Genomic DNA, 18,008 nt, shown 5'->3' on the forward strand with positions numbered 1-18,008 from the left:
CAAAACTGAGAGACTGAGGTGCTTTATCCCTGGTAGACTCTATTCCCCACACGCTCTTCCAGCTTCCTGGAGATGGGATTAGGATCAAAGCACTGCTTGGTGGTTAAGTTGCCAATCTTCCGTAAGCTTTTCTTTAAGGCATGGTGAAGTTGTAGGGAAAATTCTGTCACTGAAAAGTATTTCATGCCAAATGAGTCATTTTCCCTATTAAGAACTGAGTGGTATCAGATGCATTGATCTTAGGTGTCTTAAGTATTTTTACAAGGCATAGTGGTGAGGCTGAGTAGTTTTAACAGAATTTAAATGCTGGTGATATTTAAAAAAATAGTTTAGCAGTGGAGACATGTCCATATTCTTTTAATGGACTTTATGACCTTTTTGGAAAGGAAAAACAAGGGTATTTAACTTTGTACAAAGTAAATATTAGGCAGTTAGAATAATTAGTTCTAGAAGCAAAATGTAACGTGGTTAGTGATTAATAACACACTAGCAAAGGGAAAGTGATTTGTGAGCGACAAAAAGATTAATCAGGCATTGGAAGAAATGACTTATAAAGGTAATTATAGTCATGGGAATAAGCTTTTATATGATACGCATATACTGTTTTAGCTCAGTCAGTTCACTTACTTTATTCACATGTCTGAGAGTTATAGGGGGTCAAAGTAACAAAAAGGGTTATAATTTTGCAGCCTAGGACAAAAATGTAACAGTTATCTCCTGCTTCCCTATTGTCCAAATCCTTCCTGCTTAAGAATCTATTACTAGAATCATCTGTTTATCATGCTATTGTAACCTGAAACTTTGCAAAGTGAAGCAACATTTAAAAAGAAAGTCCTCATTCTAGGTCTAGTTCCAACTATTTTTACAGCAGAAATGTGAATATTTCAAAGATAGGTACTAAAAATTAAAATGATTGAAAATTAAATGATTAAACCATTCTATTTCTACAGAGTTGGCTTAAGAACAGTTTTTTCTCCTGGCTTGGTGCCTAGGGAATCATGTATGGTGTCAGGGATCCAACCTTCCAGCTGCATGCAAGGCAAGAGACTTAGCTTCTGTGCTGGAGAGAAAGTACAGCAGGTTGGGAGCTTGCCTCGCCCACAGTGACTGAGGTTCAAGCCTCAGCACGGCATATGTTCCCCTGAGGTTTCTAGGAGTGATCCCTGAGCACAACTGTGATCTAAAAGTCCACCAGGGAGGAGGAAAAAAGACTAAAGAAAAGAGATTTAACTCCTGTGTTGTCTCTTAATTCAGACCCAAGAATGTTCATTTCTGGACTCACTATGCGGTGCTCAGTGGCCATACCTGACTGGGATTCAAAACAGAGTGGCTGTTCGTAGCAGCTGCTCGCTAGGGAAATGTCTTAACCTTGGTACTTGGTCTAAATGCTCCTGTTTAACCCATAAAGTTGTTATGAGATATAGTACCAACCTGAAGAACTGATGGTATTCAAGTTTTATTGCATGCTTGGTAAAAATAAAGAACACATTGCTGGCATTAGTCAGATTTTGTGAGGGGTCCCTGCCTTAAAACTAATGAACAACTCCCATACCATAAAGTCAGATTATCTGGATATATAGAGGTAATTTTCTCTACCACAGAGATTGTAGTAAGTTAGTTGCTAGGAGTCTTTATTTCTTTATTCTTGGGGTATGATCAGGTGGTTGCATTCTGCACAAACTGTGTTAGGTCGATTCCTATTCTGAATTTCATGAGATGATCAAATTTCTCCATTATTTTTTTTTAAGATTGTAGGAATGAGATTCTACAGTGAATCTCCAACAGTAAGAAATATGGTCAGCTCATTTCTCAATGGTAACCCCCAATTGTCACACCACATCAATCATCTGACATGTAATCTGACATCCACTGAGCTGGAATATACTTTAAAGGTCAGATCTCTGGATGAAGAATTCTAGCTCAGTGGGTTATGCATCAAGAATGCCTAAATCCAGAGAATGACTTAAGTGTGGGCTGAGATTGCTTCTCTTCAAAAGGGGGGTGGGGAGAATGGAAGATTTGATGTTTCTCTTTGGCCTGAACAGCTTTAGAACTTTTCTAACGCTCTTGCCTCTCTCTCACTGAAACAGTGAATACAGTAATAAGGCAGGGGATAGAAGCCCCTGCACTGAATTCCACAGAATCTGCAGACTGGAGTCCTGCACACACTATTTGGCCTACTTAAGAACGTAAAATTGGGGAGCTGCTCATTTAGAAACAAATCCAGATTTCTGGCCTCGCTTAAGAAATTAGGGCCTCTGGCCACAGTGGGCCTATAATTCATTTTGGTGGAAAGTAGGCTGGAGCTGAGAACCCTCTGCCCTGGACGCAGATGCTTCCCATTTTGTCATTCTTCTTCACTTCTGATATGTCTGTCTCACACACGTTCCCTTGATCTGTCTCACCCAGAGATTCTGAAGTTGAGATTCCAGCAGTCTGTGACATGGGGGTATTTAAAAAAAAAAAATAGGGCAGTTTTTATTAAAATGATGCGGGGTGAGGGAAAGACAGCTAGAATATGGAAATATGCCGGTATTTCCAACCTATTTTTTCCGGAATGGCTCAAAGTACAGAATCAGGTACCGAAGGATGGATCTTGCTGTAGCCGCGCTGCCACGGCAACCGGACGACCTTGGGCGAGTCCGCCGGGCTCCCAGTCCAAGGTGACCATCTGCAAAGGACTCATACTTATTCTCCCTCACGAGGCTGCGGCACTGCACACAGGCTACGGTGCAAGCACTTCGAGTCATTTCCATTGAAGCTTCCCGGAACGAGGGTCTGTCTGTTACCCGCTAGCTACCCCGTGACTGCAGAAGTCAGGTTACCCGAGTCCGCAGTCGTTCCGGGCTGCTCCCACATCCCACCAAAGGTGGGCAAGTGGATGATTCTCAGTGGAGATCGTCTCGAAAAACTGCAAAGTTCTTTTTTTGGGGGGGGATAAGGGCGAGCTGGGGGAGGGGGGACGGGGGCGCGCAGGACTTTCTCCAGGCGCTGCGCTCAGGGGTCACTGCAGGCGAGCTCGGGACACCCCAGGTGATGCTGGGGAATCACAGCGGGTGTCCCCGGCATGACACCCAGTGCGATGCTGGGGATGAAGCCGGGACGACTGGCGTGCGTGCCAGGGCCAGCGCCCTCCCCGCCGCACCGGCCCAGACAACTGGAAACTTTGAACTGTGCAAGTCGCTTCTCGGAAGGCGTCGAGTGGTCGCCGACAGCGACCCGCTCGCAGTGACAACCCGACTCCCGGTGCAGAGCCCTCACGGGACCTGGCTTCCCGCGGCGCCTCTCTGCACGGGACCCCCAGAGCCCGGGCGCATCCCGAGAGCGCACACTCTCGCCCAGCGGTCCGCATCCTCCTCCGCGCCCCCTCAGCCCCCCCACGGGCCGCCTCCCCCGCGCCCCTCCCACGTGACAAGAGCCGGAACCGTCACTTCCGGCGGCGCGGGCGGCGCGCCTGCGCGGGGCGCCCGGCTCGGGGCGCGGGGCGGGGGGGGGGCGGGGGGCGTGGAGCGGGTGGCGGTAGGGGGGGGGGTGAGGGGGGGAGCGTTAGCCGCGGCGCCGCGCCGCCAACGGCCGCGAGTGGCGGGCGGCGGCGCGGCGGGCTGCGCGCTCGGGGCGGCCGCGACCCGAGCGGCGCCGCCCCCTCCGCGCCGGGGCCGCCCCCGGCTTCCGCCCCGCGCGCGCTCGCCCCGCCCCGCCCCGCCCTCCCCGCCGCGGCAGCTGCCGGCGAGCCCGGGCGCGGGCGGCGCGCGGGATGTGAGGCGGGGCGGGCCGCAGCGCTCGCACCTCGGGGCGGCCGCCAGTCGCGGGGCCGGCCGGGCGCGCGCCACCATGAAGAAGTTCTCGCGGATGCCCCGCTCGGAGGGCGGCGGCGGCGGCGGCGCGGCGGGCGGCGGCGCGGCGGGCGGCGGCGGCGGCGGGGCCGGCGCGGGCTCCGGCGGCTCGTCCGTGGGGGTCCGCGTGTTCGCCGTGGGCCGCCACCAGGTCACGCTGGAGGAGTCGCTGGCCGAAGGTGGGCGCGCGCGCGCGGGCGGGCGGGCAGGTGCGGGCGGCGCGCGTGAGCGGCCGCACGCGGGAGGAGGAGGAGGAGGAGGAGGAGGAGGAGGAGGGTGTGTGTGTGTGTGTGTGTGTGTGTGTGTGGCGGTTGCCGCCCCTCCTGGACGCCGGGCCGGGCGCGGGGACCGCGGTGGCGGCGCGGTGTCACGGCGGGGCCGCCGACTCCCGGCAGGGTCCGCTCGGCGCTGCCGGCCGGGGCTCGGGGCCGCGCTGCTGGGCGCCTGCCGCGCGGTCGGGGGCGTCCGTGGCCCCGCGGGGTCCGCCCCGTTCACCTGGCGGGCGCCCCGGGGGGTCGCTCTCGGGCCCTCGGACCCGCCGCCGTCACACGCGCGGCCCCCGGCCCCCGAGCAGAGGTGGCGACGGAAGCGGCCGGGTCGCCTCTTCTCCCCGCCCGGCCCCGGCTCCGCGCGCGCCTGTCAAGCGGCCCCGCCGGGTGCCCCGCGCCCCGGCCGCACCGCACGGCCGCGGGGGCTTCGCTGTTGACCCTAGCCCACCCCCCTCTTTCCCCCGGAGAGAGCCGACCCCACGGAGCAGCTGCTGACGCGGGCCCGGCCCCTTCCCGAGGCTTCCTACCGGGGTCCGGAGAAAAGGCGCGGGGAGAGGAGTGCTGGGTGGCTCGGTCCGCCGGACCGGGCGGCCGGGCGCGCGTTTCTGCCCGCTGCTGTCGAAGCGCCCGCGGAAAGCAGATCGGGGGTCTCCCCCGTCCCCGCCCTCCGAAGTAGCCTCCAGAGATGTCATGTGGACATTTTTGGGGGGTGTGAGATGTCCGTTCGCCAGCCCTGGACCCCCGTCGCCCAGCTGGACCTTGGAGAGGCTTGCGAGGGGCTTCTCCAGCCTCTCCAAAAGAGGAGCTTTGACGGTTGGTCTTAAGACGATGCAGCTATTAACTCCCGTGCCTTCGCTCTTTGACTTGCTCTACTTTTTTGGGACTTGGTTTGAGGTGTGAATTTGCGTGGTGGCACACTGCATTCTAGGAGGTCTTTTTATTTTACTAGCAATAAAGCACTCGTTTCTCAAACTGGATTCCTGATGTGTGGCTAATATTGCTGCTAAGCATATCCCATCATAGAAGGAATACTCTGAAATAAAAATGCCAATTTCAGAAGGGGAGTCCTCATTTCACACTGCAAACCTCCCACCTCCATGGACTTTTCAGACGCTATTGTCACTGTGTCCCGGTAACGTGTAAGTTTGCCGTTTCTGTTGGACCAACCCCTAATCAAATACTAGAAGGAAGCAGGGATTTAGAAAACCTTTTGGAAGATGGGGCTTCATCCCGCGTTTACTTCTGGCACTAGGCTTACAGCCTTCTCCAGAGGAAAGGCTCAAATCCAGATATTTTTTTCCTCCCACTGGTGTATTTCATCTCTTCCCAGTATCACACAACAGAAATGATTTGGTTTCCTCCATCCTGACAACTCTTTTGGTATTTGGGCTGCACGCAGTGGTGTCTAGGGCTTACTCTTGGCTCTGTGCTTAGGGATCACTCCTAACGCGGGGTAGATACCTGGCTGGGTTGGAACTCTGGTCAGCCGCTTGCAATGCAAGCGCCCTACAAGCTGGACGCAGGTACTTTATATCCTACATCCTTTCCAAATCAGCAGTGCCTCAATTTAGGTAAGACGTTTAAGCACAAGCTGGATTCAGTAATTGACAGTTGTTTGCATCATTATGCCATTAGAGAAATTACTGGCACAAAGGCTTTTGAGTTCAGAGTATGTGAATTAGGGGGAGGTATGCCATTGAGTGGAAAAAAGGGTAGGAGGAAGCTATGATTGACCAAAACACAAACTTAGTAAGTTTTTAATACTTTTTGCTTTGAATGTTCGTTGCTTATACAAGGGCCTAGACCTCATAGATTATGTGCCCTGAAGTGTTTTTGCCATGCTGTTGGAAACGCGGGCTGCTAACTCTGAATGACCTCTGCAGTGTCTTTGAATCTAAAATAAATCTGATTCTCTCTCCCTCCTCCCCTCCCATACTTATACACACAACACATACTTAGTCATATGTGTATTTTGTATCTAGTTTCCCTTTTTCTTGGTCACTTATGTGGGTTTTCATGACCGTGCACATGCAAAGCATGCCCTCGGCCATTGGGCTACAATCTGGCCCCTCTTCTTAATTCTTGAGTGATGACTGTGAATACAGAAGAACCATTGCTCTTAGGAGAAACACAGGAGTAGAATACTGCAAGTCTCTGCTCACACTTTTTGTTGTTTATATGTATACACATAATTTTATGTATATTTCTGATTGAAGACATATATATTGTTGACTCAGTAATATGAATATTGAGCTAATGGCCAGTGGCACTAATTCATGCCTAAAAGAAGCATTATCTCATATACACAAGCTTTCTTCTGCTGGTGTTGTACTAGACAGCACTATGATCGAGGGGTTGTTTGGTTTTGGGCCACACGCAGGGTGCTACTCCTGACTCTGTATTTGGGGGGCATGGCTACTGGACCTGGGGGTCCCTAGGTGAAGCATGCACTCCAGTTCTTTGAGCTATCTTTCTGGGCCCTTCACAGTCGTGTTACTTAACAGAGTAAGTTAAAAATACAGATATAAGAGAGAGATGACATGAACTGGATATTGAAAGAGGCATTTGTTTATAGTCTAAGATTAGAAGGCAGAAACCAGTGATGTTTCAGTACTAATTCCAGCTGCCCCATTAAAAATATTTAGTACCATGCTATGTGCATGTTGCATATTATAGTCAAAGTTTATTGACTTTGCAGATTTGGGGCTATTGATTTTGGACATAGGAATAAATTTTAGGTGAGTTTAAATTTATGGAATTCTTAAATAATGGTCAACTATATGTTATATTTGTATTCAGATTATTTACAGGCACCTAGTATCTATATAGTATACATTAAATTAAAAAATATTTGTGGGACTTTCTCAGTGGGCGCCCCAGTGGTGCGTATGTCCTTGGGGGACCATTCCTGATGAGGACGCATTGATGATACGCTGTGCAGGCCAACGGCTGGACCCTGCAGGAAGCTTGTATGGTGCCAGGGATCGAACTGGGGATTTTGTGTATGCAATAATGACGCTGTAGCCTCATTATTACCTGCTTACCACCACATTTAGATCACAGAAATAGATTCTCAGATATTCTTAAGTTGTATTATAGCTAAGTATCGAACTGATTAATGAAATGTTTTATATCAGTCTTTTTCTGGTCAAATATATTTTTATATGCTTGAGAATGGTGAAAATTACACTTTTTAAATATCTATTCAAAATTTAGAGGACTGCTGTCAAAGTGGTTTTATGGTTTTTTCATGGTTTTACTAAAAAAACAATTTCAGGAGGACATGCTAACCAAATTCAAATTTGGGCTATAAAGATGAGGCAGAAGCATATGTAAGTTTCAGCTTGAAATAGTTTTAAATTGTTAGACACTTGCAATTCAGTGTAAGCTGCCAAGTTTCTGTTAAAGCATACACTTTTTGTTGTTGCAAGCTTCTCTAAGTCTTCTGTGCTATTCAGAAACATTTAATATTGAGTGATAACAGGAAGAAATTGATTCTTTTGTAAGGGAGACTGTTTTTAACAGTTTTTGGTGCTTACGTATCATTGGACTAAATAATGCAGGGGAAGCTTAGAACTGGGATACTATCAGTAATATGTTTTGGTACTCTTAACTTGAGGTTGTGGGGGCTGCAAAGGTACAATATTCTTGAATATGGTTGTGTAGATAAGAATTTCTGGCATGCAAGGCTAGAGAGATAGTACTGGAATTAAAGTGCTTGTTTGCTTGTGTGTGGCTGGCCTGCGTTTCATCCTTGGGGCAATGCATATGGTTTCCTGACCTCTGCCTGGAGTGACCCCTGAGCACAGAGCCAGGAGTAGCAGTGTACTGCTTGATGTAACACAAAAAACCCTGAAAATGAAACAGAAAATAATTCTAAAATGAACAAAGAGCGTTGCTTAAACTCAGTAATTAGAGCCCAAGAATTTTGCTAGAATTATGTCAGAGTAACTCACTAGCACCCTTAGAGTTCACTGCTTATACTAGGGCGGATGAATTTAGAGTAAATGTTAACCAATTCTTATTGTTAACTGGAAGGTACAGAGGAATGCATGTGATTTTGTCATATACACTAGGACTATGTGATTTTGTCATATATCACTAGGAAAATGATGGATGTTAGCATGATACCATTTGCAGAAATTGTCTGTGACTCCCAAATAATTTGTAAGCTATAGATCCTGAGAAAAGACAGAGACCAGAGGCAGTAAAGTATCACTACTTAGAACAATTAAATGCTGTTAGTGTGTTGCGCTTTGTACTAAGTGCTGCGTGAATAGTGGACAGCTACATACTTCTGAAGAAACTGCTGTCTAATGTCGATAAATGTTAAACAAAAATTAAGAATGCTTAGTTAGCAATTTTGAGAGTTGTGAGCTAAAAGCATGGGGTTTTGTAATAACTTGAATCAGTTTATTTTGGAGGATCAGAAGGTTTTCCTATTTCGAATATATTTTGGCAGAAATCTGAAATATGAGGTTAGGTTAGATAAAGGCATCAGTGTGAAAGTGGTGTAGAGTAGAAATCCCTATAGCACTGTAGCGCTGTCCTCACATTGTTTATTGATTTGCTCAACTGGACACCAGTAACGTCTCCATTGTAAGACTTGTTACTGTTTTTGGCATATGGAATATGCCATGGGTAGCTTGCCAGGCTCTGCCGTGCGGGCGGGATACTCTTCGGTAGCTTGCCGGGCTCTCCGAGAGGGATGGAGGAATTGAACCCGGGTCAGTCTCGTGCAAGGCAAATGCCTTACCTGTTATATATTAAGCTGGTAAATAAATTTTCTTTATATATAAAATAACACAGGCGCACGCATGGGAAGGTGATGTGTGACTCTGACCCTCTGGATTCTGACTGGCTACTTCTCACTGTGACGGCTCCCTCCTCTGGCTGGCTCTCCTCTCCCTTCCTCCTCCTTTGAAATCCCTATATGGGTAAGAATTTCAGGAGTGAAATTTGCCCTGAGCTGTGGGCTGTAGTGAATAAATCACTGGGAAGTAGGACCCAGGACGATGTTGAGGGGTGACCAGGCCTAGGACATGCCATGTTGAAGATTTTAGTTTTTTACCTGAAAATGCAAGGAGAAGCAGGGATGGATTTAAATTTAGGACACTAATATTAACCAGTTTGTGTTTTTAAAAGATGATTGGTGATTGCTACATAGAGAATGATTGAGAGGTGCATAAATTAGGTGATTAGTTTAAATGGTGGCAGTGTGAAAATTTGTGTGTGGATTAGGTGAGGGGTGGTAATTGTAAGGAGTGTGAGGATGATTTATGTAGCTTTTGAATGGTGGTAGCATTTATTGAGAATGGGAAGAATAGGGTAAGAATCAGATTTGGGGGGTGAGAGATTAGTAAGGCATACAGTAGTTGTAGGCATGTAGACCTTATAGAGGGCAGGAAGATGTCAGATGGAGAATTTGAGTGAGATTTAACAAAGGTGTCTGGGTTTAGAGATAGGTGCTTTTGATTAGTGAGTGTTTGTGGTTGTTATTCCAGGCCGTAGGAGAGGATGGATTTAAGGAGAGAAGACGTGGCTGTCGTTGGAGGACTCCGATATATTAGTTTAAAACATCAGAGTGATTTGGGAGGGCCTGATAGAACACAGATTGGTGAGCCTGGCCTCCTGATTTGCATCCTTGCTGGTTTCCTCCCTAATACTGTTTTTGCTCATCCAGGAACCAGACCTGAGAACCTTAATTTTGGGTAGGCAAAGAAGAATAAAAAGTTGCTGAGGGGTAGGAGGAGCCTGGAGAATCACAGGCTTTGAAGCCACAATATTTCAAGAAGATAGGGGAGGGAGGAAGTTTAGTGATCCTATGAAGTCTTTTTTTTTTTTTTTAAGATTTTGGGCAGTGGTGCTCACTCACTCCTGGCGGTGCTTGAGGGAACCATATGGGATGCTAGGGATTGAACCCCGGTAGGCTGCGTGCAAGGCAAGGGCCCTACCCGCTGTACTATCACTGCGGCTCCCCATAATTTTTTTTTGGGGGGGTGGGGTGAAGAGGGTATTGGCAGTAATGATTATCCATGGTCAGCCTCTTACCTTTTAAAGCCTCATTTCTTAATAATTATTTCCTTTATCTACAGTGCGTTACATTCCCTGATCTGTAGCCAGACCTTCTGTTTGCCTATTACTCAGCTTTTGCCTGTGTAATTCAACTCCTTGACTACCTGTAAACCTTTGTGGCTATTTTTTTCCTCATCACATTGTTATCTTTTGTCTTAAGATACAATTATGTAAGCACTCAGAGACACAAAGATGGTTAATTACTACTCTCTTCTCATCTCTCCTAAGAGATAGTAAAATTCTAGAGGCTCAGTATTAATTGCTGTTTTTGTTTTGCTTTGTTTTCGTCTTTGTGTCAAACCAGGTGATACTTAGGGGCTATTTCCAGCCACTCTGGGCGTGTGTGTGTGTGTGTGTGTGTGTGTGTGTGTGTGTTGGGGGGGTGTCTAGGGTGGGGTACTGTCCTGGCTGTGTTGGACTATCTGTGCACTGCAGGGTATCGGATGGGGCCTCTCCAAGCGGGACATCCTCCAGGACCTTTGAACTGTCTGTTCATTATGCTTTTTAAAAAGTCTTGTTGACGTCTTTTCCTTCATTGTTGTTCTGATGACTGGGGGCTTACCTCCCCCCCCCCACAGTGTGACTGTCCAGTGGCTCTCTTCAGCTTTGAGTGCTTGTATTTCAGGGGTTGCTTCTCCTTTGGTCGCAGTGCTTACAGATTCCCACTTGGGCTCACCTTTGTAGTTGCGGTGCACGAGTCTGTTTGTTGCTGACAGACATTGCTCAAACACGTGGTGCCTGTCAGAGGTCTCGCTTTCTGATTGAGGTGCCCACACAGCTTTTGGTTGTGGTGCACCCCTTTGGGTAGTACCTACCCAGGGCTGTGGAGCGGCCAGAGATCACTTGTGCCAGGTATTGCAGAGAGCCGACGGCTCTGCTCGAAGGGCAGAGCTGCCAACTTGAACTCAGAGCACGGGGAACACCCGGGGTTTGAACTGCTGACCACAGGCTTGTACGGGAGCAGTTCTTTAAGCTCTTGTGCCGTTCGTCCAGGGCCAACATGTCTTTCTTTCTTGGTGTTTTGGGCCACACCTGGTGTTGTTCAGCAGCTATTTCTGCCTCTCTGCTCAAGGGTCACTCCTGGTGGTGCCTGGGGGACCATATGCAAATCTTTGAAATATGCTTTCACAATAAAATGAAAGTACCTTGTGGAAAAGTTCATTTCATAGAGTCTGAATCATCTTTTGGATTGTAGGGATATCTTTCAGAATATAATCGTGTCTGCTGAAATATGTGTATATATATATGTTTTTGTTTGTTTTCTTTTGTTTTGCCACACCATTTGTGTTTAGGCCTTTCTTGAGATATTATCATTCTGATCCTGGAACATGTATTTACTAAAAATTATTACTATTTTTGGTATCTTTCCCTCATGGGGTCTGCTATAAAAAAAGTAAAAAATGCCCTTAGTTTTATTACTATTAAATATCTGCCCTCACGTTCATTCTGGGTCTTCAGTGTTCTTTTTTTTTTTTCTTCTTCCTTTTTTTTTTTTTTTTTGTCTTCAGTGTTCTTTACTAATCTTGTGTCTTGTCCTGGCTCACTTTCTGTTCCATTTTTCTTTTTTTTATCAGAAATTGAACTAAAACATTTACACTTTGGGTAGCTTCCAAAATGATGGCCTCCTCTTGACATGTATCTGTATCACTGTCATCCATTGCTCATTGAATAGCTTGAGCAGGCACCAGTAACATCTCCATTGTGAGACTTGTTGTTACTGGTTTTGGCATATTGAATTCGCCACGGGTAGCTTGCCAGGCTCTGCCGTGTGGACGAGATACTCTCGGTAGCTTGCCGGGCTCTCCGAGAGGGGTGGAGGAATCGAACCTGGGTCGGCTGAGTGTAAGGCGAATGCCCTACCCGCTGCGCTATCGCTCCTATTAACCATCTTAAACGACAGTTTCAGAGTTTTGTACAGTTTCTTCTTTATGGATTTGGGCATTTTGAGGACCTGGGACTTGCCGTTCTTTTGTTTGTCCTGTGTCTGATGAACCATTTATTTCCCCAAGAGTTTGTTATTTTTATGGCACTGAGCTGGAAGTTGAGTGGTTAATGACGAAGTTGTTTTAAATAGTTGGGCACTTAGTTAATTTGGAGGTTATCCCTTTGTGTGTATCATCTTTGCAAATAAAATCAGTCAGCACATTTCTACCAAGAGTTTCAAGTTTCTCTGCAGCAAAGTAGTTTTTGGGTTTTTCGATTGAGACTTTGTTTTTGAAATTTTTTATTTGTACCCGTATTGTAGAATTCATGTAACATTAAGTCTTAGTCATGTTGGAATAAATATTTTAAAGTAAGTAACAGTTGCTGTGAGACTGTAGTGATAGTATAGCATGAAGGGCACTGGGTTCAATTCCTGGCAACCCCGTATTGTCCCCTAAGCACCTCCGAGGAGTGATCCCTGAGAGCAGAGACAGGAATAAATCCTGAGCCGCAGCCTTATGTGCTCTCCCTCCCCCCACCCCAAAGCAAAAGAATTCTTTCAACGTTGCTTATTTAAATATTTTATTAAATCTTTGAAATGATGCCTTCTTAGAGGTGGCTATTAGAAAAAGATTAAACTTGAAGTTGGGTCAGCTGCTAATTCCAGTTCTGCTGGTAGTTTGCATTGTGTCATTTTAACCTGTTTCCTCCAGAGCCCTGTTTCTCAACCCTTTTCTGACTGGGACCCTTCCGACCTTGTTTCCTTTCTGTGGCCGGCCTTTCCTGCTGCCTGCCCCCTCCCCCCCATCTTGTGCCACAAGCCCTCCTGTACTTGATTTTCACATGTGGTCCTCTTGGAATATTCCTGGGGCCCTCTGGGCCATATGGTCTCTGGCTGAGAAAATTTCAAGAAGAAAATAAAGTGGATAAAATGAGCCTTGGCGTCTCTTGCTATTAAAACATTCTCTGAATGTTTCTGTGTAGCTGCTTTTTACTGCTCATTTTGATAAGAGCGGGACAGTGGAGCGATGGGTGAGAAGCAGGGGAGATTATCTGAGCAGTTTAGGGCTGAAAGACCTTAGGGAAGGGATTGAGTTTGATTGTCATGCTTTTGAGCTCCTCAACAAGCTCCACTACAGGTTAATACTTGAGGTTTTAAAAATCTCATACTAAAAAATATTTCTTAATTATTTGGAAAGTCTTTTCAAGATACTGCCTTATGTAGTTCCTTTGGAGATCGGGAAATGAAAGCTCGAAATTGTAAGTCGTGGGACTTGAGTGATAGTATAGTGGGCAGGGTGCTTGGCCTTGCACACGGCCGACCCGGATTCAATCCTTGGCAGCCCATATGGAGTGATTCTGAGCACAGAGCCAGGAGTAACTGCTGAGTACCACTGGGTCTGGTTGCCCCTCCCCCCAAAAAATTGTAAGTCATTTTAGGATACTATTTTTTAGATAGAGGTAACATAGTTGACAGGAGTTACCATACCTCCCACCAGAGTACTAATATATTTAATTCCAAAGGATGTGCCACCTCTGGGCCATCTCCATGGCTCAGGGTGCCGGAGAGGGTGCTTCTCATGCAGGAGTTGACTTCTGGCGCCACGCACTTCTCTGAGCACTAAACTGGGAGTAGCCCCCAGGCACTGCCACTTGTGACCCAAAATCCAACGGTTAAAAACAAAACCCAACAATAAAGCATATGCCACCTGAATTGTTTTGTCACTTCGATAATTTGTTTTCTCCAGTAACTCATTTGTAATACATGCTTTTTTTTTGGGGGGGGGAGGCTGAATCGAAGAAAAGAGACTGTTTTTGAAATTTTTATTGGAAAGAGTATATGAGAAAGAGAACAGTACTTTCTCTTGAGTTTGTGGATAGAAAATTTACTTGGGATATGTGTGAAGGATATGTTTTGCTTTCAGTGCTTTTAGCTCTAGACTGGGTTCTTAGTATCTTCAGAGAATTATTCTCACGGGAACTGGCCTTTCCCTGGTCAGGCTCTGTACACCAAGTTAACTCTCCCGTTCCTTCCAGTATACGTTTTCTTTACTGAAATGGACTTGTGACCATGTCGCCTCCATTTCTTTAGCCAAGGGTAGTGTAGACTTGTGTGTTTGTTGGGGCGCTCCCCTGGTGCCCTTCCTGAGATGTGGTGTTGCTTGTGCCCGAAGTGCTGGGAGTTCCCAGGGTCGTGCTGCTGGTGTCTGCGGGGCGTCCAGGCTGGGCCCAGGACTCTGGTGCTGGGGCTGAAACAGGGATGAAGCCCGGACCCTTGCAAGGCCCACTCCTAACCCTCTCTGTCCTGTCCTCCTCAAGACCTTCTGCAGAATGAGCTCATCCAGTCTGTAGGTATATTTTATTGCATGTAACTTGATATGTTCAGCATTCCTCATGGTTTCTGTTAATTTTCTATAAAGTTTTTGAGTCATATCTGGCGGTGTTCAGATGTTAGCTCTCCACTGAGGAATCAATCCTGGTGGTGCTCTAGGAACCATATGGGATGCCGAGGATTGAATTGGGGTGGGCCGCATGCAGGGCAGGTACCTTATCTGCTGTGTTATTTCTCTGGCCCCAACTCATTCTTAATTTTTAGCTTATTTGCTTAGACGCAGACACCCGTCTCCCTTGAGGTACTGATACTGGATCTCTCGGCACATTGGGCATTCGGCTAACTTGGGCTGCGGCAGCGGCTTGGCGGGCTGAGCACGTGCTCTGCGTGCCAGCGGCCTGGGCTTGGTTCTCCATGGCCCTGAGTGGTCTCCCCAGCGTGGCTGGGAGCAACCCCCAGCGCTGCTGGTGTGATCGAAAAGCAAATGAAAAAGTAGTCGACTTTCTTGCAGTCTTTATTTTTCCATGAAATCTTTACTGCTAAATGAGTGGCTTTCTTTTGATGCCGAGTCATAACTGTTGCTCATATTACATTCATTTCACAGATGTAATTTCTTTGAATGAAATGCCCAATGGAAAGTTTTCTCTATAGCAAGATTAAAAGTCCCTTTTAATTTATAAGGTTTGGTCTTTACTCATTTATCGCTTGGCCAACTATACTGATGTTAGATATTTTTTAAGATACTGAGTTTTTGAATTGGATGGTGTTCAGAAGACATAAAAATTTATTATATTTACTATAAAATGGTTGGGTAGCAACCATATTTAGTGTCTGCTACTCAGTTGATTTTCAGGTTCAGCCTGACCCTGTGTTTCACTACCTTCCTTTATAGAAACTAGAATATATAGATAGAGATCTTTTTTTTTTTTTCTCTTTTTGGGTCACAGCCGGCGATGCACAGGGGTCACTCCTGGATCTGCACTCAGGAATTACCCCTGGTAGTGCTCAGGGGACCATATGGGATGCTGGGAATCGAACCTGGCTTGGCCACGTGCAAGGCAAATGCCCTGCCTGCTGTGCTATCACTCCAGCCCCGAGATCTTTGAGGATAATCTAGGTGCAGAATTGTTTTGGTCAGTGGTTCCCAACATTAGGTCTCTCTCCACTTTTTCAGAAAATTTTTTTCAGTTACCCCATGAAAAGCTACCTGCTTTAAGCAAACAAATAGAAATTGCTCCTCCATTGCAACAAGGTTTGTACTGCACCGCTGAGATCTTTCCAGCTCTCCCAGTGGATGGTTTTGCCCACTTTGGGAAACATTGATGTAGAAGAATGGAAACCGTCACCAGATTCATATTTGGATTAACCAGCCTGTTTGATTTCTGTGGAGACTGCACAAATAGTGTATTTTTGTTATTGTTGCTGCTGCATTGCATTTTTTGGTAGGTGTCGTTCTCCTTCCCCGCCCCCCCTCACCCCCCCAGCAGTTAACTGGAGTTCCCTTGTGAAAAGGGCAAGTTGAACAAATGGAATTTAACCAAAGGTTAATGGACGACTGCAGACAGCGAAAAGTTGAAAGCTGATTGTCTACCACAGTGGTTATAAACTGCTGATCCCTGGAACGGTATGCAGACTGGTGCCAGTCCTCAGGTGTGAAAAGGTTGAGGAATGTTGCTCCTTAGTATATTCTCTGGGTACCTAATCTTGAAGAAAGTAACGATATTGAAATGATTCACTTGACTCTGGCTTTCTTTTGAGTAAGTGGTAGTACCAAGGCTGAATGGCACAACCAATGAGCGATCAGGAAGAAGGGAGTCCGGGGGAGGAAATGTCACTGTCCCCTCCTGTTTGATATTGAAGGAGCTCATACTTTAGGTAGAGAGACATTACATTTTCTTTTATACTAGGAGATTTCTAAATCTGGTATAGCAGGTGATGTAATTATGCATGTTAATAACTAATACCTATCATCCCTAACATCCTTCTATTCCTTATTTGACTGTGGCAGAGATACTTCTTATATACTCCTTTCCCTGCCTGTATGCTGTATTATTTTCCATATTTATTTATTTTTGGCAGCTGGGTCATTATTAGGGCAGGTTGTAGCTTTTTATAATCATTATGTGTTTTCAGTGGTTAGTCTAGATTTTACGATTCTCTCTGGAAACATTGAGGTAGTATTTAAATGACTTTCACGTATGCGGTTTCAGGACTAGAGAGTGGGATTGTGTACCCTGGCCATGACCCACTTTTTCATTCTCTGGCCTGTGTAACAAAACCGCTCCTCCTGAATATTAATGGTCTACTCTTTGTTTTTTTAAAAGATGCATTGAGTCATGATCTGTAGGACATGTGGTTTGGATTTTTCAGAAGTAGGATGTACATATGCCTAGCTATGCAGATACTTTTAGCAATCCCTTTTGTATTCAGTAATAGACATTTGTAAGAGAAGTAGCTGGTGCGGTATGGTATGCAGTATGGATGCAGTAATGTAGATTTAAAGGGGGTCAACTAAAAAATACAACTAGTATAGTTTAAATTATACTATTAAATATAACAACCGGTTAACTGGTTGTTAAATTTTTAATTTTTTTAGCAAAATGCTGGTTATACAATCCAAAGAAGAAACTGTTAGGATCTCAATCTAAATGGATTAATTTTTAAGACTATTCTGTTTTGTTTTTATACCACGCCTGGCTGTGCTCAGGGCTTATTCCTGGTTCTGTGTTCAGGACTCACTCCTGGTGGAGCTCAGGGGACCATATGGGGTGCCGGGGATCGAATCCTGATTGTGGATGTGAGTGTGATGTGACTGTGGATGGCAGCACCCTGTCCACTGCACTATCTTTCTGATCCCAGCCAAATGGATAATTTTTTTTTTTTTTAAACCTAGTGTCTGTTACAGATACAGGATTTTTAGTTCACTGAGGGGGGGAATTAAGAAACGTTGCACAAGGGAATTAAATGTTTGTATATGGCTTTTTGACACTAAGTAACCTTAATTTTTTTTTTGTTTTTTCTCTTTGGGTCACACCCGGCGATGCACAGGGGTTACTCGTGGTTCATGCACTCAGGAATTATTCCTGGCGGTACTCGGGGGACCATATGGGATGCTGGGAATAGAAGCCGCATTGGCTGTGTGCAAGGCAAACCTGCTGTGCTATTGCTCCAGCCCCAGTAACTTTATTCTTAAGGCAAGTTAAGAGGTTGCAAGGACAAGGTCCTATTATGACAACTCATGGTGTTCAAATTGGACATCGCTGTTTAAAGTCCTGTACATTTCTAGCATGGGAAATGTCATTTTCTACATTCAAGGTCCAAATTTGTTATCATGTTAGTGACTCTCTTAGTAAATGTTGCGTGCATTAGTATTATCATCATTCGTTGGTGTTTGGGACCTGTTCCTGCTGGCAGTGCAGGGGCTGCGTGCTGTGGGGATTACAGTCTGGGCTCCTGCCCATTGAGCTGTTTCCGTCACCCGTGTTCTTTTCAGGGGTTATGATGACCATTCTGGAGTTTTTGAGGCCAGTTCTGGTTTTGCTTTTTGATCAGTACATAGGAATTACAGCCATGTAG

At 46.2% G+C, this 18,008-nt stretch overlaps 1 protein-coding gene across 2 annotated transcripts in view; it reads left to right on the top strand.

Annotated features, from left to right (window-relative positions):
• The first annotated feature begins 3,723 nt into the window (after nucleotides 1-3,723).
• The window catches only part of BMP2K (BMP2 inducible kinase), a 92,914-nt gene continuing 78,629 nt past the window's right edge, over nucleotides 3,724-18,008 (top strand). For both annotated transcript variants that reach the window (XM_055137373.1, XM_055137374.1), the window contains exon 1: nucleotides 3,724-4,012. In XM_055137373.1, coding sequence (XP_054993348.1) covers nucleotides 3,832-4,012 — 181 coding nt within the window. In that variant the 5' untranslated portion in view covers nucleotides 3,724-3,831. The remainder of the gene's footprint in view (nucleotides 4,013-18,008) is intronic.

The sequence above is a fragment of the Sorex araneus genome, chromosome 5, assembly GCF_027595985.1.
Source record: "Sorex araneus isolate mSorAra2 chromosome 5, mSorAra2.pri, whole genome shotgun sequence".
NCBI classification, from domain to species: domain Eukaryota; kingdom Metazoa; phylum Chordata; class Mammalia; order Eulipotyphla; family Soricidae; genus Sorex; species Sorex araneus.